The following is a 21808-nucleotide window of genomic DNA, read 5'->3' as shown; positions in this document are numbered from 1 at the left end:
GACATGAGCATTCATACAAATTTCTTCACCAGTCGTAAAAAAAAAAAACCAAAAAAAAACAGGCAGCTCCTGAAGAGATTCTATTTCTGTGTACACAGAAAACACCTGCAAACCCAGTTCAAGGAGCAAACTACTATTGCTATGAAAGCCTGTAATGGTATCGCTGTAGGAGCCAATCTAGAAGATTTCTGGATTATCTGGAAGTCAAGATACCAACCACTTTTGTTCCTTCGAACATTAATCTGTGTGGAAATATGCAACACAGCCCTAAAAGGAAACAACACCACATCAGCCTGTCAGAAACTTACCAGAATGAAGTCAATCAACAAAACACTGTAGTATCAGGATTCAATACACATAGGAAAGACAGTGAGTAAACTCTGACATGAGTGAATTAATATTCTCTATTACACGATGCTTAGCACTTGTCTTTGTAATTAATAGCTTTATTGCATAACACAAAACCCGTACAAGTGGCAGGTCTGAGCCCAGTAGCAGCAATACAGTACTGTGACACCACTCGCCCCACGAGGAGGACAACACCAGCTGTGGTATGCCAAAAAAATTTACAATAGCATTAGGACAAGAACCGCTGTTCCACTGAGTGACTAAAATTGTCCCTGAGTAGACTGAGCAAAACCTACCTTGTGATGTTAAGCAGAGAAGAAATTTTTAAACCATATCACTGATTGCTTTGTGAACCAGCTGGCTAGGAGACCACAAGAAGAAAATGAACCATTTACTTGGTCCTGAATAACGTGAAAGATCTTCACGTGGTACACAATCTCAGCACTGAAGTGCCACTGTGTAACATGGATCTTTATGCCTATATTCAACATCTCTTCAGCAGCAGCAAACACCATAAAATTCACTACATGAAAACAAGAGCTACATTACAAGGAGAACACTAGTTAAAAAGATGATAGAGCAGACTACCATACAGGAAATAGAGTACTATTAATCCCAATTAGGAAAGGCTTGAGAAAAGTGAAAAAAAAAGAGGCCTGGCTGCCTAAACAGCACGGGTAGTTAGCAGAAACAGGAAAGCATGCTCCAATAAACTTATGTATTGGCAAATGAAGAAAGAATTGTAAACTCTGACATATAAAATTAAAAATATAAATAGATAGAGGAAAAGAAAATATGAAAAACAACTAGCTAAAGGAATTGTAACTAAATCTACAACCACGGCAAAAGGTGTCCTAGAGTTCTGCATTACCATTTAATAGTCAAAGAATAAAGAAACAATAAGAAATGACACAGCCATCTGCAGACATGCTTAAATGGATTCTTTGCACTGATGTTCACCGTGGAAGAAACCTAGTTGGGTTGCATGTCACAGCCTTTGTGCAGGAGACAGAACACGATCTGCATGAACGGGCTTTGTTGTATCTATGGACAAAACGAGCACTAAGAAACAACCAGGACCAAATGACACCCACATGCAACCTCTAAGAAATCTATGATGAACAGCTGAATTACTACTGGTTAGGCTGAGTTCACACTTGAAGTTTCCCTGTATGACAAATACAATACCCATTTATTCCAATAGTTTCCAAGTGGAAATACAGGTTTATGAGAGTGTGATCTCAACAGAATTTTTTAGCAACTATTACATCAATGCTAGAACAAGCAGATACCTGAATAAATATAAAGGTGGCTGGGGATGTTGCTTTTGCTTCTATAATGAGAAGGTCAGCACTCTTGAAGTTCTGCTGAAGATATCAATATACATGTGGATGAGGATTATCTGACTCAAAATTCCAGTTTCCAAATGGCTCTCTACAGAGTTCCTGTACAGTCAACAAAACACTACAGAAAAACATCATGGGGCAAAAAAAAAGTTGGTGACAATTCCTGTTCTTACAAAGCATTCAACAGGAATTACAGAGCTAAATTACATTCTGAATCTAGAACAATTAAAGAGTTAACAGTATCACAAGAAACTCAGCAAATGCGCCAGAAAACTGCACCTGAACTTATTCAGATTGCCCTCCAGCTTCAAAAGTGCTAAACTCAGAAGTATAAAAAGTTCTTGCTGTGTTTTCCTGGCAGATTAATTTACTCACATTAAAACTCAGGTGCAGGAAAGCAGTCCAGTCCAAATATACTGGTTACTCCCATAACTGTTTCTGGAGTGCTTATAAGTGCACCTATCGCAAATTCATATCTATTACATTGTTTTGTAATTTATAAAAGAAATTCATGAAAATTAAATAACTATTTGCACTTAACTCCTCTTTATGTGAATACTTTCATTTGATACTTTAAATATTCAGAAAACACTTTGTTGTTTCACGTTGCTTTTCTGTCTTCTGCTTGAATAGACTGCCTCTCAAAACAACCTGTAATAATTCCTTACTGTTCCTAATTACTCTGTTTTCCAAAATAGATTTTCTAAATAAAAACAAATGTAATTATGTCTCACTTCTCAAACTCACAGTTCTTTCAACCTGCCTTTATTAATGTGTTATGTTGGTGAGCATAAAAATGCTGTTCCTATATTCTCCCTTCGGTACTATGTGACTATGCAGAAAGACTTTGAAAAAATTGTTTCCTTGCAACACAGAGACTGCAGCACCAAACTTCCTTTACTGAAAAATTTAAAAAAAAAAAAAAAACAGAGCTTGTCTTTAAAATACTGTATGTAAGAAAACAGATAGAGACCATAATTTTAGAAATAACTTTAGGGGGATTTTTATTATTCCTTTTCCAGACATGGGGGGTAGGGAGGTTTCTCCATATTATCCAAGTGTAACTTTGTAAGAAAACTAGGCAAGAATATATTCATTAAAATTGGCAACCCCGCATAAATCTTCACCATTTGTCTTGTCCACATTCACTGGACTCTTACAGTTTATAAAACTACAGTCATCAGCTAAATTGACACCCAGTGACCTCTATTTCTGTTGCACTGCAAAGGTTAAGCATGGATTTCCACTCACACCTCCACAGCCTTGCCACCCTACAAAGAAGGGAAGATTGGGGATATCTGCTTTACAAGCTGACCTGTACTGTTGCCTGAAATCGAAAATGACTCCTGAAACACAGAAAGTACGTCTGGAGAGGAGACAGTGTTTTATTCTGTGCAGGGTATGAGATAGAAGATTTCCACAAACCAAGTACGCACACTTACAATTAAATCGCATATATATACAACAAAAAAAAAAGTGAAAAAAAAGTTAGTACAGCCTACTAGCCATGCTCTCCGAACTATGATCGGTCAGTTCCTTTTTTGCCTAGTTTTACAGTAGTCCTAAAATTGGCTAGGCATGCTCAGTGGGTAAGGGCCTGTGACTGGTCTGCGTCTCCATCTCAGAGCGGAGTGATTTGTAGTATTACAATAAGGGTAGCTCAACTAAGGATACATGAACCCTCAATTCTGCTGTCCAAGTTAGCAGCATATACAAAACATTCTCATTAACTGCCCTTCTCAAGGTCCAGTTGCTCCAGCATGTCCTTGGCTAGCAAGTCTGTAACCACAAGATGTTCCTTATCTGGAACACTGGTTGCTGTTCAAATACTTTTTCATGAGTTAGTAACTACCCTTAAGCTACAACCTCTTTCTCCTCTGTTAATTTGTTTTGTAAGTTGTATTATTTCAATTGTATGTAAATGAATACAATACACACGTTTGAAGTAACAGCACTATTCGCAGGATCAGCCTGAGGTAACACAAGGGTGGTTAGCTACTCCGACCGCCGTAACTGCTTTCCCCGCGCCCTCCCCAGCACATTACTCTTTCTCCCGCCGCTCCCCTCCCATCGCCTCACCTACAAGCCACAAAATGGCGGCCGGGGGTGGAGACCGCCGCGACGCTCCCGCCTCCTGAGGCGCGGTGCTTGGCCAACCGCAGGCTGCGGTTCAGCACCACGTGACCCGCGCGGCACTACAACTCCCATCATGCCCCAAGGCGGCAGGCTCTTCCGGCCCCGCCTGCTGGTACCGGAAGGAGCAGGCATTGCTGCGGGAAGGTCGCGCAGGGGAGACTGTATCTGGGCTGCTCGGTCGGTACCATGCTGGTTGCCGGTGTCCGCAGGTTTACCACCTCCGCCTTCCGCAGGAGCCACTATGAGGAAGGCCCTGGGAAGGTAACGTGGGGAGGAGGAAGCCCTGGTCCGTGGCCGCCTGAAGGTCGTGGGAAGGGGCCTGGAGAGGGTATGGTGTGGGGCGGGCGGAGGAGGGAGGCTAACGGGCGGAGGGTGATGGTTCTCGGGGTGGGGAGCGGGAGGGAGAAACGCGTTCCTGGAGGGCACTGGGTCGGCGGCGGGGCGAGGGGCCGGGCGGAACAATGGGAGGTTCCTGGAGAGAGGGATAACCGTAAGGTTGAAGCCTGGCCTAGCTCGCCGTAGGCGCCGGGTGAGGCGCAGGCCGGTCCCGCCCCGGGCATGCTCAAGGCGGTCTCCTCGCTCCACGGGTCCCCGCGAAGGATTTTGCGCACCATCGGTTTCTGAGGCCCCAGTGGCCTGGTGCCGCCGTGAGGAGTGGGGTAATGGCCGCCCTGCTGCCAGCTCTCCAGGGGGGCATGTTCGGGTGTCTCGTTGTGACTGCAGCAGTGTGAGTTGCGGTGACGGTGAATTTGGTGTCCTTCCCTGCAAACTTCTGCCTCGGGGGGTACAGATGATGAGCATTGCAGTATGAGGGGCAACAGTGATACTGTAAACGCTTTCTGATGTACCTTGCGCTTGCCATGTTCTCTTAAGTCCTGCATGTAAAAATTGATTTTACATACTTAATGGACATGAGGAAAAGCTTCAGAATGAAGGTCATTAAATGTTGGAACAGGCTGCGTAAAGAGGCAGTGGGGTCTGTATGTTCAGTGACATTTGTACGTGGCCGGACAAGGCCTTCAGCAAATTGGCCCTGCTTTGAATTCGGGGGAGAGGGGAAGAGTGGACAAAACAACCTCCAGTGGTCACATCCACGCTATTAATTTCTGTGTTTCTCTCCTGGAGAGGAAGGGGTGTTGTTTCGAGTCTGAGTATTGATTTTTTCTCAGTTTGACTCACCTGTTCATGCTCTGAGTTTTTCACCATTTTCAAGTTGTTGAGGAAGTAATTACTGTATTGACTGCAAAACTAAAATCCATTTTTCTCTTCTAGAACCTTCCATTTTCTGTGGACAACAAATGGCGATTACTTGTACTAATGTGTGGATTCTTTGGAAGTGGATTTGTTGCCCCTTTCGTTATAGTCAGACACCAGTTGCTTAAGAAATGAAGAGGACAGACTGTAATGGCACTAACTGGGTAACTGATTTTGTTAGTTTTTATGGCATAGTGGAATCCATGGTCAAAACTGAGCTTTAAAGAGTCTAACATCTCTAAAACCTGTATTACAATTTTCAGCCTTTCATAGTCCAGGTGCTTAGAGTTGTGGTCTGCAGTTGCATCTAAGCTCAAATAATGAGCAGGTTTAAGTTTGCTTCAAGGGCTGCTGCACTCCCATTGACTTGTGAACTTTGGTTCCCCAAATGCTGCACCTGTCTGACTGCAGCTGCTTGACAACCTGCAGCTGGGCTAACTGGTGGAATAGTGCTACTGATTTCATTTGGATAATAAGTATAACCAAAACCATGTCTACCATCTTCTTTGAGGAGGCATAAAGCTACACTTTGTATATTCTGTAGGAATAACTGGCATGTGTGATGTGAACAAAATGGTATGAGAAACTGTGATACTGTAAACGCTTTCTGATGTGCCAGTTAGAACTCAGTGGAAGTCAAGATTTCTTGAACTTCAGTTCAAACATGTCAAAACACTCACGCTATCTACATAGAATATTCCTAACCATTGACAGGATAAAATGTGCTTAAGAAAAGGTCATTGACAGCAGAAGTTGTTTTATTTATTGCTTGCTGATGAACCTCAGCAGACAAAAGTAAGTCTCAGACATAGTTTAGACTGTGCAAGGATGCCATTTCCAGTTGAAAAGCCACTTCAATTTATCTCAGTGTGATTCCACTTTGGAAATACCCAATATTGTGAGCTATATAATCAGAGAAACAATATATCTTTTGAGGAACTGGAATGGCCCAGGTAGTGCTTGAAAGGAAGTAACAGTCCTCACTGGAATCTTGTAATTGGCATGAATTGAAGTCATCTGTGTAATTCTTGTGCCACTCTGCTGTTTTTGGCTCCCTGGACTAGGGAAAAGGAAAAAAACATCAGTGGCAGACTTTCATTGAACTTGAGCATTTAGAGCTGTGTGATTTCATGTAACTCAAAGCCTCTGCTACAAAAGCATGTGGTGGATGAAGCAAATCACACAGATCATACAGAATCGCACAGAATGGTAGGGGTTGGAAGGGACCTCTGTGGGTCATCTAGTCCAACCCTCCTGCTGAAGCAGGGTCGCCTACAGTAGATTGTAGAGGACCGCGTCCAGGCAGGTCTTGAATATCTCCAGAGAAGGAGACTCCACAACCTCCCCGGGCAGCCTGTTCCAGTGCTCCATCACCCTCAGAGGGAAGAAGTTCTTCCTCATGTTCAGATGGAACTTCCTATACTTCAGTTTGTGCCCATTGCCCCTTGTCCTGTCACTGGGCACCACTGAAAAGAGCTTGGCCCCATCCTCCTGACACCCAACCTTCAGGTATTTGTAAGCATTTATAAGGTCCCCTCTCAGCCTTCTCTTCAGGCTGAACAAGCCCAGCTCCCTCAGCCTCTCCTCGTAGGAGAGATGCTCCAGTCCCCTCATCATCTTTGTAGCCCTCTGCTGGACTCTCTCCAGTAGCTCTTCATCTTTCTTGAATTGGGGAGCCCAGAACTGGACAGAGTACTCCAGATGAAGCCTAAAAGCCCATCAGAATTCTAGTTAAAGCATAACTTTAGAGCTTTTCGAGATTCAAAGGTGACTGAGTTCTTCAATTCACTAATTCGTTTTTTTTTTTCTTGCAGAGTTGAAGTCTTCTGCGCAGCATGTTTCAATGGAAAAAGAATAGCTGCCTTTGTGTACCATGCTGGATGTGTCTAAATAAAATCTTAAATCTGAAGGTCTTGAGTTGTGTCTTTTGTGAAACTCCCAAAGTGCTTTTGACAAGTGGTGTATAGTGAGAACACCTTCAAATCTCAGTGTATTGACATTAAATTAAATACTGATTATCTTTACATACAAAAATAGAGCATTGGAAAAATTGCATTTCAAAGCAGAAGTTTGGCTTGTCATTTTTGGGTAGATAGATGTTTAAACAGCTGTACTAAGCTGTGGGGTCTTCTCAAACACTCATCAGGCTGCTCGCAGAATAACGGACTGGAATAGACAATCACCAGTGAGCCTCACAGTGCATATACTGTCACCATAATCCATGCTGCAGAATTTTATCTTCAGTACTTGGGGTTGATCAGTTAAGAAGGTTTTACTTGGCTTTATTTTCACTCCTGGCTATTCTAAAGGGCTGCTGTTACTAAGTCTGCATAGTGTGTTGTGTTGCTCTTGCTCTGAGCGGAACATGTGCCTTGACCTTCAGACCTTCAGATTTCAGTAGGCTTCAGGTTCAGATGACGGAGTAGCCTGTAAAATGAGTACAGCAGCAATAGCTACAATTCTGACCAGAAAAAGTATTGGTAATATTCTCTAGCCTATCAAAACTCTTTGATATTGTTGCAGATTTGTAGTTGACAGCTTTGAGTTTGTGACTGCAGTCTTTGCATGGAGGGGGCTGTGTAATTGAAGGCAATGTAGGAGCTGTGAAGAATAATGCCAGGATACTTCTACCAACTTGAATATAACGTTTAAGTTAGTGGCCCTGTTCACAGCATGAGTAGAAAGCAATTTTCACATCCGCTTTTGTTGGAACCCTGTATTGACTAAAGACACAGGGAATGAAAAGTGCTGGCATAACCCTGTAATGGTTACTTCACCCTTGCCAATAACGCTGTTGAGTGATAGGTATGAAGTTTTCTGGTTTACATTTTTCCCATAAAACATGCCCTTCTGTAGCACAGTGCTTTTAATGTGGCTTGCAAAATCTGTCCAGTTATTTCATAGAAGTTAAGGTTCTGTTGGTGTATTTCAAATCTATACGCATACTAGTTTGTCATTGAATGTCATTAGCAGAAATGTATATAAGAGCAATAAGATACTGTTCATAACAAAATACCTTTTGGGTGCCACATTTCTTTTATAAGGGTTGGTTTTAAAATGCCGATGTCTCGTGTTTGAAGAGCCTAAGCTGGGAATGGCAGAGAATAATACTGTCTGTTGCTACAACTTCTTCAGCAGAGCTAGAAGGAAGCTTAATGATGCATGGTGATTTTGATCAAAGGACCAGCAAAGGCTGCAGAAAGGTGGGCATGAAGAAAGCAAGTTTCAGAGGAAAGATCCCAAACTATAATGGGTTCAGATAGTAAGAATGCTTTATGACTGTGGTATTATATGGTATCATTTGGTTTTTACTGCTAATGTGTATTTTCTGTCTACAGGGTAATACCTCTCAGCAGAGGCTTAGCATGTCTCCCTGTGTCTCAGAGCAAACTGTGTGTGTGCACTGTAGGTGATCTGGGAACAGTATGCCAAGACAGCTAGGGAATCCAGAAAAGGTGACAATTTCTTCGTCCAAGTGTAGGGATTTCCTGGAACAACTTAGGTACTATAAAAAGAATTTTGCCCTTTTTAAGCAAAAATCAAAATGGGAGCTCTTGGGGGACAAAGTCTCACTTGCCTCTTGTCGCAGGTGAGCAAGTCGAATACCACTTGCACAAGACAAGTCTGAATGGAAACCTGTTACAGAATCACATTTGTCTTATGGATCACCAGTATAGCTTCCACTGGCTATTTATTTGTACCTAGCTTGCTGTGTTTGTTGATAAGTAAAATAACTTGTTTTGTTTGGTTAGTTTCCTTGTGGTGAATGACTTCACGGACCCCAATCTTGTGCTCGATCAGAATCCTTTTATTGCTCAAGTGAATACCTTATACACTAATACAAAAGTTACTAGAGCCAATCAGCTTTGGATTCGCGGCTTTGTGAATGCCAGTTCACAGTTGCTGTTTTCCAGGATCTTTGCAGCTGGATGTGTGAAAACAGCTGATCTCCTGAGAACAGTGAAGGGAGGCACAGGACGCGCTGATCCTTCAGGGTCATGAGACAGTGCTGTTCTGTCTCAAATTATATGGTTTCCCACATTTTCTCCCTTACTCACAAGTCCTTGATGTGTTGGAAAAGAGTAAGTGTCATCTGTGAAGGTTTATCTTGTGTGGTAGGCAAACCAGTCCCTTGAAGCTACTTAAAACAAAGTGTCTTCTGAGTATCATCCCCTTCTCTGTACTTTTAAAATATAGTTAAACTGTAGTTAAATGGTTAAACTTAAAACAGTTGTTTTTAGAGACTTTCCATTCTCATGATATACTCTAAACCTGTAATCATCTGCTTTCACAGTGTTGTTACTTTGATGGATCATAGTTGTTTAGAAACAGAGAGGTCCTGGGGGCTATGAGTTATAAGAAGTTTTCAAATTATGACCCTGTTTCCAACTCTGCCACCAACTTACAAAAATGACTGATGTGAATCACAATAACCGTAACCTTTCAACTCCTGCTGTTTTACTTAATTTCTGTTACTGCAATTGTAAGGCGTACTCTCGGGGTGGATCCGAACCTCCACTGTGCTGATGGTTGTCTTCCAGCTGTTACCTACTGTATGCTACCACTCTTTGCGTGCCTGTAAGGGTCATACAAAAATTAAACCACATCAGCCCTCCGTTGGCGAAGTTAGCTGACTAAACGTATCATGTTAGTCATAAACTATCATTTGATATACTGTGATCATGGTGTCCCGTTATTAATTAATCTTTCCTTTAAAAATAAAATTTAGTACAATTTTGTAGCTGTTTAGTTTGCTCAGTTAATTCTTTCAAGATTTCTTGAGTGTAGCTTAAGTACACTTGTTGATTTTGATCTGTGTACCTCTCCAGTTAGCTTATAGTAATATAACACCCGTACACAGTAGGTTTCAAAATGAGTAGCCATATTCTCCATTCATTGCAAACTATTATTCTTATGTGCTGCCAAAGCTGTAATTCGTCTCTTTAGATTTGGATTGTTTCTCTGCATGACCTGCTTGGGCACTTCTCAGTAATTTTCAAGCTCCATCAATTATCAAGCCCGTAAGTTCTGTGTCTGATTTAAGTAATTGGTTCCCTTAGGTTTTCAAAACTGTCACTTCTGAAATAAAAACACATTATCAGATCTGTTTTGATCTATATTCTCTATTAGTGCAAACTGGGACAGTCTGCATTTTGCCCAAAGGCATTTCTTACTACTAGATTATCTGTAATCTCGTCACTGTTCAATAAAGCAAAGTCTGAAATTCTTCATTTGGTTGCTTCAGTGGAAAATACTCGTCATCGAGAGATATGTGGCTCCTATCATTAATATCTGATGTTTGACAGTGTTTAATTTCAGAGAGGCACAACTCCAGACTGTATTTGTTTCTCTACTGTTGTGAGAAGATCACTGTTTATTGCCAAGCTTGATTTTTAGGAGCATATGTCAGAGCCTAGAGCACCTTCCCTCTTCAATTTTTTTTTTTTTTTTTACTGCTGCTGCCAAAATTATGTTCACCTTAATCTGTTTTGGCTTACCCATGCTAAGGTTTCCTATTTAAGTCCTACCACTATACATTATACAGCAGGATGGCTACGACTTGGTCGCCATCACAGAAACGTGGTGGGACAACTCACATGACTGGCATGCTGTCATGGATGGCTACAGACTCTTTAGGAAAGACAGGCCAACAAGGAGAGGTGGTGGAGTTGTTCTGTATGTGAGGGAGCAACTGGAATGCACTGAGCTTGGCCTGGCGCCAAATGAGGAACAAGTTGAGACCTTGTGGGTTAGAATTAAGGGACAGGCTCATACAGGTGGCATTACAGTGGGTGTGTACTACAGGCCACCTGACCAGGAGGAGGAAGTTGATGAGGCCTTCTACAGGCAGCTGCAAGCAGCCTCACAATCACAGGCCCTGGTTCTCATGGGGGACTTCAACCACCCTGACATCAGCTGGGAAGACCACACAGCTAGGCAGGCGCAATCCAGGAGGTTCCTACAGAGCATTGATGATAACTCTGATGCAAGCGGTGGAGGAACCAACAAGGAAAGGTGCACTGCTGGACCCTGTATTAACAAACAAGGAAGGACTGGTGGAGGCTGTGAAGGCTGGAGGTAGACTCGGCTCCGGTGACCATGAAATGCTCGAGTTCAGGATCCTGCATGGAGGAAGCAGGGCGATAAGCAGGATCAAAACCTTGGACCTCAGGAGGGCTGACTTTGGCCTCTTCAAGGAGCTACTGGGAGGAATCCTGTGGGCCAGGGCTCTTGAAGGCAGGGGGGTCCAAGAGTGCTGGTCACTAAACGTCACTTCCTCCATGCTCAGGAGCGGTGCATCCCCCTGAGCAAGGAATCTAGAAAAGGAGGCAGGAGACCTGCATGGTTGAACAAGGAGCTTCTAGCAGAGATCAGGTGGAAGAGAAAGATCCATGGAATGTGGAAAGAGGGACAGCCCACTTGGGAAGAGTACAGGAATGTGGTGAGAGCATGCAGGGATGCAATGAGGAAGCCCAAAGCCCACCTGGAATTGAAGCTGGCAAGGGATGTCAAAAACAACAAGAAGGGCTTCTTCAACTACATCAGCAGCAAAAGGGAGGCTAGGGACAATGTGGGGTCGCTGCTGAATGAGGCGGTGTCCTGGTGACGGAGGACGCAGAGAAGGCAGAGCTACTGAATGCCTTCTTAGCTTCAGTCTTCAGTGCCAAGGCAGGCCCTAAGGAATCCCAGGCCCCGGATGTAAGAGAAGCAGCCCACAGAGAGGATGACTTTCCCTTGGTCGAGGAGGACTGTGTGAGGGATCGCTTAAGCGATCTGTACGTCCACAAATCCATGGGCCCCGATGGAATGCACCCACGAGTGCTGAGAGAGCTGGCGGATGTCATTGCTGAGCCACTCTCCATCATCTTTGAGAGGTCCTGGAGGACAGGAGAGGTGCCCGAGGACTGGAGAAAGGCCAATGTCACTCCAATCTTCAAAAAGGACAAGAAGGAGGACCCAGGGAACTACAGGCCGGTCAGCCTCATCTCCATCCCAGGAAAGGTGATGGAGCAGCTTATCCTGGAGGTCATCAACAAGCAAGTGGAGGAAAAGAAGGTTATCAGGAGTAGTCAGCATGGATTCACCAAGGGGAAATCATGCCTGACCAATCTGATAGCTTTCTACGATGACATGACTGGTTGGGTAGATGAGGGGAGAGCCGTGGATGTTGTCTATCTCGACTTCAGCAAGGCTTTCGACACAGTCTCCCATAACATCCTTCTAGGGAAGCTCAGGAAGCGTGGGTTGGATGAGTGGTTAGTGAGGTGGATTGAGAACTGGCTGAATGGCAGAACTCAGAGGGTTGTCATCAGCGGCGCTGAGTCTAGTTGGAGGCCAGAAACTAGTGGTGTCCCCCAGGGGTCAGTACTGGGCCCAGTCTTGTTCAACTTCTTCATCAACGACCTGGATGAAGAGTTAGAATGTACCCTCAGCAAGTTTGCTGATGACACCAAACTGGGAGATGTGGTAGACACACCGGAAGGCTGTGCTGCCATTCAGCGTGACCTGGTCAGGCTGGAGAGTTGGGCAGAGAGGAACCTGATGAGGTTCAACAAGGGCAAATGCAGGGTCCTGCACCTGGTGAGGAACAATCCCATGCATCAGTACAGGCTTGGGGTGGACCTGCTGGAGAGCAGCTCAGTGGAGAGGGACCTGGGTGTCCTGGTGGATGACAGGTTAACCGTGAGCCAGCAGTGTGCCCTGGCTGCCAAGGAGGCCAATGGCATCCTGGAGTGCATTAGGAGGAGTGTGGCCAGCAGGTCAAGGGAGGTTCTCCTTCCCCTCTACACTGCCCTGGTGAGGCCTCATCTGGAGTACTGTGTCCAGTTCTGGGCTCCCCAGTTCAAGAAAGATGAAGAGCTACTGGAGAGAGTCCAGTGAAGGGCTACGAGGATGGTGAGGGGACTGGAGCATCTCTCCTACGAGGAGAGGTTGAGGGAACTGGGCTTGTTCAGCCTGAAGAAGAGAAGGCTGCAAGGGGACCTAATATATGCTTATAAGTATCTGAAGGGTGGGTGTCAGGAGGATGGGGCCAAACTCTTTTCAGTAATGCCCAGCTACAGGACAAGGGACAATGGGCACAAACTGAGGCACTGGAAGTTCCTTCTGAACTTGAGGAAGAACTTCTTCCCTCTGAGGGTGACAGAGCACTGGAGCAGGCTGCCCAGGGAGGTTGTGGAGTCTCCTTCTCTGGAGATATTCAAGACCCGCCTGGACAAGGTCCTGTGCAGCCTGCTGTAGGTGACCCTGCTTCGGCAGGGGGATTGGACTAGATGACCCACAGAGGTCCCTTCCAACCCCTGTCATTCTGTGATTCTGTGATTATAAAATCATAGAATCATTAAGATTGGAAAAGACCTGTAAGATTCGTCAAGTCCAGCCATCAACTCAACACCACTATGTCTGCTAAACCATGTCCAGAAGTGCCATATGTACATGCCTTGTATGTTTTTTGAACACCTCCAGGGATGGTGACTCCACCAGTTCCCTGGGCAGCCTGTTCCAGTGCCTGACCACTCTTCCAGTAAAGAAATTTTTCCTAATGTCCAACTTAAACCTCCCCTGATGCAACTTGAGGCCATTGTCTCTCATCCTATCAGTAGTTACCTGGGAGAAGAGACCAACACTTGCCTCACTACAACCTCCTTTCAGGTAGTTGTAGAGAGCAATAAGGTTCCCCCCCAGCCTTCTCTTCTCCATACTAAACAGCCCCAGCTCCCTCAGCTGCTGCTTGTAAGACTTGTTCTCTAGACCCCTCACCAACCTCGTTGCTCTTCTCTAGACATGCTCCAGCACCTCAATGTCCTTCTTGTAGTGAGGGGTCCAAAACTGAACACAGTACTCCAGGTACAGCTTCACCAGTGCCGAGTACAGGGCCTTGATCACTTCTCTTTTTGCTTGTTAACTGCTAAATAGGTTAGCCAAAGAAACTCGGGTAGATTTTTTAAATAGCCTATCACAAACCACTGTTCGTGGTATCTCTCACCTCATTTCTTCCATGCCTAGCTCCACAGGGTGGAAAACCTATCTATGGCAGCAAAATGCTAGGGCAGACCAAATGATCTCTGATGGGGTACCTTACGCTGGTCTTGGGGAGCAATGCTGTAGATAAAATATCTTCCAAAAAATGTCCAATTTGAGATACTAATGCATGACTTCCAGAGGTGCTGAGCCGCTGAGTCTTCTATTTCCTTCACATAAGTGGGACCAGCCCGGCTCTACAGCCTGACAAGCCCTACCCTGCCAACCCTCAGCACAAGTTATGGAGTGCGTTAGGTGATTTTGCGACCCTGTTAAATGCCAAGTGTTTGTTGACCACAAATGACCAAAATCTCATCCAGGAATGACTTCTCTAAACACATTACCACCACAGATATTAACACGGAACTACCCAGCCCTGAATGATTCCAGTAACGAAGGTGTTGCTGTATGTATGTAAGAACAAACCGGTACTTCATGTTTGTCCTGGTTTTGGCTGCGATAGGGGTAATTTCCTCCCAGTAGCTGCTGTGTTTTGGATTTAGTATAAGACTGTTGATAACGTTGATGTTTTTAGTTGTTGCTGAGAATCAAAAACTTTTTTCCAGTCTCCCGTATTCAGCTAAAGATCAAGTGTGCAGGAGCTGGGAGGGAGCACAGCCAGGCAGAGAGCCAAGCTGGCCAGTGGAAATATTCCGCACCATTGACACCATGATTGGTTTACGAATGGAGGTTGGCCGGGGGGGGGAGGGATTTCTTTTCTTTCTCATTTCTATGGGTCCAAATCCACTCTTGTCTGGGAGTTCAAACTTTTCTGGGAACATGGGGTTTTTTTGGTAGTTTTGAGAAGTTGTCAAAAATCTGCAACCTTGGGGTTCCACGATCACTGCTGGGGGACTGACTGTGAATTGGGTGGTGAGAAAATTTATACTGTATGTCGTTTGTTTTGCATATTCATTATTATTGTTATTATCATTACTATTACTAGTATTAGTATTTCCTTTGTTGCTTTATTTGGCTGTCTTCATCTCGACCCACGAGCTTCCCCTTTTGTCCATCTCTCCTCCCCATCCCTCTAGGGGGGAAGGGGAGGGGTGAGCGAGCGGCTGCCTGGTTCTTAGTTGCCAGCTACCGGCTTAAACCGCAACAATGGTAAAAAAGTGGAAAAACAGAAGTTGTAGAGTTAAGTTGTTCAAAACATAAGCATATGTTCATCACACTAGCTATATAATAGCCTGACTACCCAATTAAATATTAATTTTTAACATAGCCTGTTGTGTTCCCTTTAGGGGACTTTAACTAGGTAGAAGATAAGTCAATTTAAAAAAAAAAAGGTAGAAAAATAGAACACTTACAGGTTTGATGTTATAGGCAAAAAGCAATATGTAAATGGTGCTTCTCTATCTTTAACTTGTACGAAGAAAACATGATGTGGTTAAAGGATATCTGGGAAATAACACATCTGTGAATTATAATATTTTTGCTTGCTAGATGCCAATTTTAAGGAAAATTTTTTATGGTCCCTGATTTTTTTCCAGTTTTCTTGTTATGATTTTCCCCTTCACAAATTGTGTTTTGGCTCAAACTCGAAATAGTTTCACTTTGTTTTCAGAGAGGTTCACACTTCAGCATTTTATTTACGTTGGATATCAGTAGTCTTCAAGCAGTTTCTCAGTTAAATCTAAGCAGGTGTGATTTAGATGTCCTTATATTTTAGTGTTTGGAATGTTTCCAGTTTGTGGATCTTTCTGTCTTACTCTGGAACACTACTTTGTCTCATTTCATAAACACAGCTGAACACTCACAAAGTCTTTACAAAGAGCTCTAAAGCTATAAAATGAAGTATTTCCATGGGGAGAAGAAGACGGAGTGTATCAGAGTTTAGAAAATTTTTAGAAATAACAAATGCTGAATGTTTGACACAAATAGGATGGCAAAACAACGCTCCAAATGTATTTGCTTTACACGTTTATATTGTATATCACAGACATATAAAGAGGTAGCTAATTCTTAATCAACCTGATATAGATAAAATTCAGTGTTGACGACTGCAAGGTGATAGTGGGGCAATTTAAACTCTTGTGGAGGTGATGTATCCTGAATGAATCATGATCACTCTGGCAGAAGATGCCATTGCGGACTGCTGAATGAAAATATCTGCTCAGTGTACACTGGTAATCACAAAGGCAAGGAGGATGTTAACCTCTTATACAGAAGGGGGTGAAAACCATAATATCAGTGCCATTGTATACATACAAATGGTGTGCCATTCCTTGAACACCACGTGGAGTTTTCTTTTTCTATTCAGACAGAATACTGAAGGACAAGAAAAAATTTATTAGTTTCAGATATGGAAAGGTTTCAACATGAAGGGTCAGTAATCTCTTAGAACTCTTTAGTTTAGAAAAGAGTGAGAGGAAAAACCTATCCTCTCAAAATCATTCACATCTGAAAAATATCACTAGTCCCAATGACAAGAATTCACCATTCACAATTTTAAGATGTGATTTCTGCAGTGGGTTAGGGAGCTAAGGAGATTTTTCTTGTTAGTTTAGTTTGTTTGTTTGTTTGCTTTAAAAAGGGGGGAAACGGAGCATCAACTTTGAACTGCTCCTTCACAAAGCAATACACTACCCTACAAGAATGAAATTCAGTGTGGAAAGGGAGGGGGGAATGAAGGACTTGTGTTCAGTTACATTAAATGGGGTAAATGATTTGATGAAAAATGTTGTCTATTGTTTTTAAAAGAAAATATTTCTGGAATTTCTGTTCAGCAATTGATTTTACAAAGTATCCATTTCATATCCAGTTTTCAGAGAACAATGAGCATTAGAGGTTTTTTTACTATAGAACAGAAATTCCAGGTTTTGCTCAGTTGTGCCTTGAAGCATCAGGTATTAACCTACATCAGAGATGGGATACTGGATTTGATGAACCACACTTCTGAACCATTGTGGGCAATCCTGACATAATAGATTGCATATTAGTGCAAGAGAAACCTAGGCTAAGTTTTTTACTCAGTTTAAATTAAGTTCTTGATGGTCATCTGAAGTAACATGTTGCCCTAAACAATAATTAGAGCATAAGTTACTTACAAAATTTAAATAATAATATTTTTACTACTAGATAAGTAGTAGAGTAAAAATTCAAAATCTTTCTTCATATAAGTTGTCAGCTATTCTTTTCCTTTTTTTTTTTTTTTCTGGCTTGAGATTTTTATTTCGGTTTGAGGTTAACAGGAACATGAAACAATTTAAAAGTTTATAAACAAATTGGGCTCAAGGAAGAAAATATGAAAATAGGAATGTGGTTGTCATGACAACCAAATTAGCAGCTGTTCTTGTTGAACATAAGCAGTGGATGAGAGCTTGGACAGTATTGCACAGGCTAACACAGGTTTGGGGTTTTTTTTATTCTTTAAAGATAAAGGTTGGGTATACATTACATTTCATTGCCTTGGCTGATTTTCAGAATCTCAGTGTCGTCATATTGGTGGATACCATTTAAAAAAATGAAATAGAATTCTTAAGATGGAAAAAAGAAGAAAAGATGTGATCGCTAATCTGGCTGCCTCCACGTGAAGGAAATTGATTGTTTTCAATGTTATGAACAAGAAAATAAAGTTACAGAAAGGTCGAATGATACATCCATTAAGTCATAGCAGAGCTGGGATACAATCTGGCTATGCAGTGGTATAAAAATATTCCTGCTTGTTCTCAGCTCATTGGGTTATGTTAAAAAGCCTTAAGAAGTGTGTGTAATCACTATTTTCATCCATGAATATATGTAGGTGGGGCAAAATAAATTAATTCTCTTCATAGTTTAACTGGAAATTTGAATGAGTATCAAAGGAACACAATAACATGCTAATTTATTATTATAGGTATTGTAATTACATGTTCAATTATCACAGAAAGACATAGGTAGAAAAATGGGAAGGCTGCTGTATGTTTCCATGGGTATATGGTACTGGAAACACAGGCATTGGAATAGCATTGACTGTTTTATGGCAGATCCAGAAGAAGAGACAGTGACAGTAAGACCCTCTGTACAGATGGGAATGCAGGCAGTTAATCACTGTTCCAATTAAACAGAACATGAAGGTTGAATTGCCCCTCCTCTGCCATATCTGTAGGTTTTATCAGAGGCAGCTGTGCTAATGGCCTGTTCCTACAAACTGTGAACACAAACCTCTGACTCACTCTCTAACCAGCTTTTGTTTGTTGTGATTCTAGCAAGAAGGTAAATGCAACTGCTCTCTGGGATGATACGCTCAGTAAGTTTAACTTGCATTTAAATGAGTTTAAAATAATAGTGTTTGCTGGAATTAATGTGATCCACTGTTCCATCTTCTCTTTCAGTATTTTATGAATAATATTAAGTTCTTTTCTGTGGTTGTGCCACATTTTCCATTAGCTATGTGGAGCCTGCAGCTCTTCGAAAAATGTCAGTGTATAAATAGTGTTGCTGAGAATCTAACTACACTGCTAAGAGCCAGCAACAAAATATGGAAATACAACTTGCTGTTGAAAAAACTGCTTGTAAAAATTGCAATAGGTCGTGAAAGGGGAGGGTTGAGAGGAATAAGTGTGGTTTGTTTCATTTTTCTTAAACTTTGATTGCACCATTAGAATCCAGAATTGCTTGAGGGTTCTTTAGATGAAGTGTAGCAGAAAAAAGTGCTCCATATTTCTGGACTAAATATACTTCTGTAAAGACAAATATAAAGATCTCGTCCTTGAAGAAGGGAAAAAACTCATAGCCACTAGCCTGCTGCATCGGTCAGTGCTGATATTTGACTAAACTGGAGGACTTTGCAGTTAACCAAAGCTATTACCTGTTGCTTGAAACAGTGGCAGGATAAGGGGGTGTGGGGGGCAGTAAACATGTATATACAGGTCATTAATGTGAATGAGCAATTCTTTCTGTGTCTGTTCATGAGCCATCCAGGTAGTTGAAAGTGAAAGCTAAAGATGCGACTCTCTAAAGAAGATCCATCCCTGCAAGACCTCACAGAGTTTTTTTCTGACAGCCTGAAGCACTGCCACTTCAGATTTGGGGCAGCTAATTGGAAACTTTTCTGTGCTCCAACACCATGCAGGCTGTGCATCAGCTCCCCCCACCCCGCCGCTGTCACTTTTCTTTCCTGTTTGTTTTTCCAGACGTGCTGCTGTCCTCTGAATCCAATATTGCAGAAAATTGTTTTCAGCCAAACAGCAGCAGTTAAGTTGTTAGCTCAATATTATCTCAATCTACTGTCAGGAGCTATAAATGCCTCTTTACAGCCCAGTTGGAAGTATTTTAGTGCTAGCTTGACGAAGCTGGGTGTGGGGAGGGCTGGGGTTTTTTTGGTGAGGTCAAGGGGAAGGCTGGCAACCCCTAAGTAAGGTCTTCCTTTTCATTTTCTGAAGTGGCAGCACAAAAGAGGAAGTTTTCTGCAAAAGGGTGTAGATATCGCATCATTTAACTTGTTACAGTTTAAATGCATCTGCCCAGTACCTAAAGCAAGAGTATGGGCACCTGACAGGTTATCTACAGCCAATTAACTGTCTGAAGGTGTGACTTCAAAATTACCTAAACTTTAATTAATTTTCAGTTTATCACTGCTTTCAAGTTAAAGTAGACCTAGATCAGTTCAATTTAAATTTATCTCTGAAATCAATTCACGTGAAACAATTTGCCAGTTACTCTAAGTAAATCAGAAAAAAAAATTAACTAACAGCACCTTAGTGAGTTCATTTTTTGAGAAGTTAGCTCAAATTAATTTTCCAGAGGTTTGCTATGTAGGCAACCATCAGGACAGGATGTGCAAACCCCAGAAAGCCAGAAAGCCAAGTCGAGCACCAGCACCTGTATGGTACCAGGCACAAGGACAGGACTCCGACCCTCCCATTTCCCTGGGGCGTTAGGTGCCTCACTTGTGCAAGGGAGGAACTGTGCCCAAGTTAGGGGCCATATCCAACTGGTTTTAGTGGTTCAGTTTTCATTTCGTTACAGAAAGCCCATAAATTTGTGGTCGACCTAATTTTGTGTGAGCCAAGACTTCACTTTCAGCACTTGCTCCAGTGAGTGTTTAAATACAGTTGTATTTAATTAATTTTTATTTACCAGAGCATAAACTCAGGTCTCTTCTCTCCTGGTAAAATACCCTAGCCATCCTTCCTATGCAACAGATACTCAAATAATCCTTGAAAAGCAGAACAGGTCCAGTGAGTGGTACTGAGAGCACATCCTCATCAGTGTACCTGAAACCATGTGGATCAAAGCACACTTTTGGGAAGCCACCAGAGATTGCTTGAAAGTGCAACTGGGTCTCATATTCTGCAAAAAAAGCTCCCCTGGGTGGGAGGTGATCACATACTGCTTCCTTCTCTAGCTAAATTTAGATACCCCTCCAGCAGCCATGCAAACACCCACTAAATCAGGTCATACAGGAGAGAAAATAACTGCAAGTTCTGCTTTTGAGAACGGCATTACTTTCAGATACATACTCTAAAAAGTTTTTCTGAAATTACAGGAGAGGAAAAATACAATATGTCATCAGGTGCTGAAAACATTCATTTCTTAAGTCCCCCTAGCAATTTTTAGGTAAGATTACTAAATGAAACCTTTGGTCTCCTTTAGAAATCAATGACCTTTGAAAAATTAGTGACCGAACAGAAATTGAAGAGAATTCAAGGTAAGTCTGTTGACAAAAGAGGAAAAAAAAAGAGTTGAAATCATCTCACTGAAGATGAAATAGCAGAAGGCGTTGCTGGATGGGAGATACTATTTCAAGGTTAAAATGGCTCACATCCGCAACAAATCACATTTAAGAAAAACTGCCCGCCAAAGGGTGATCTCATTTTGCCAGCTGAAAAAACCAGAGGAAGATTGGGACCTAAATTTTCACAGCTATTTCTCCTCACTGCCTCAGCCTTCATGTGAATAACCACCAGTGAGTTTGTACTGGTAGAGCCAGCAGGTCCACGTGCAGCGTGGATGGATCTGGTTTTGTGGGGTGGTGGGGGTACTGGGTTGAGCGGTGCAGGTGCAGACTACACCCTGCCACTGCCTGGGGGGCAGGAGGACTTTAAAATTAAACCAGCAGTAAAAGATCTCCTTATTCTGGCTCATATTTTCTACAGCCTTTGTGATCCAAGGTACTCGATTCTGAATATCCAATCTCAAATGATTCAGACAGGACAATTTTTCAGGAAAAGTCTGCCAGCCCGCTTTGTGAACATCAGATCAATGAAGAGGTCAGGAATTCATACTCCCCAAAATTAGAAGCCATTAAACTGAAAATAATTTAGAAAAATGTCAGCCTGTGTATTTAAAAAGCTATGTTGTTTCTTACCCTTAACTGAAAAATAGTATTTGTTACTTGGAAATGAATATTCACAGAATGAGGAAATTAAAACCATTCGCTAAACTTTCCCATTAAATTTGCCCCTATTTGCCCCCTATATGTAGTGCTTGAACATAAAATTTAACTTTCCTAAGACTTCATTCTTTGTACAGAGTCATAGAATCACAGTATCATAGAATAGTTTGGGGTGGAAGGGACCTGCAAAATCATGTAGTCCAACCCCCCTGCAGTGAGCAGGGACATCTTCAGCCAGATCAGATGCTCAGAGCCCTGTCCAACCTGGACTTGAACGTTTCCACAGATGGGGCATCTAGCACCTCTCTGGGAAACCTGTGCCAGGGTTTCACCACCCTCATCGTAAAAAATTTCTTCCTTATATCTAATCTGGATCTCC

The 21808-nt window shown here is 42.5% G+C and overlaps 1 protein-coding gene and 2 non-coding genes across 3 annotated transcripts; all 3 read left to right on the top strand.

Annotated features, from left to right (window-relative positions):
* The first annotated feature begins 3930 nt into the window (after positions 1–3930).
* On the top strand, positions 3931–6993 carry COX7C (cytochrome c oxidase subunit 7C). The gene is made up of 3 exons (XM_009942431.2): positions 3931–4091; positions 5103–5248; positions 6899–6993. Exons 1-2 carry the CDS (start codon positions 4017–4019, stop codon positions 5217–5219), a joined length of 192 nt encoding a protein of 63 aa, XP_009940733.1. The 5' UTR covers positions 3931–4016; the 3' UTR covers positions 5220–5248; positions 6899–6993.
* On the top strand, positions 4615–4677 carry LOC142358972 (small nucleolar RNA Z39). The gene has a single exon (XR_012762011.1). It is a non-coding gene; the product is annotated as a small nucleolar RNA Z39 (small nucleolar RNA).
* Positions 5638–5699, top strand: LOC142358971 (small nucleolar RNA Z39). The gene has a single exon (XR_012762010.1). It is a non-coding gene; the product is annotated as a small nucleolar RNA Z39 (small nucleolar RNA).
* Positions 6994–21808: the final 14815 nt, after the last annotated feature.

This window comes from Opisthocomus hoazin, chromosome Z, assembly GCF_030867145.1.
Source record: "Opisthocomus hoazin isolate bOpiHoa1 chromosome Z, bOpiHoa1.hap1, whole genome shotgun sequence".
Lineage (NCBI taxonomy): Eukaryota > Metazoa > Chordata > Aves > Opisthocomiformes > Opisthocomidae > Opisthocomus > Opisthocomus hoazin.
This window is presented reverse-complemented; position numbering and strand designations above follow the sequence as displayed.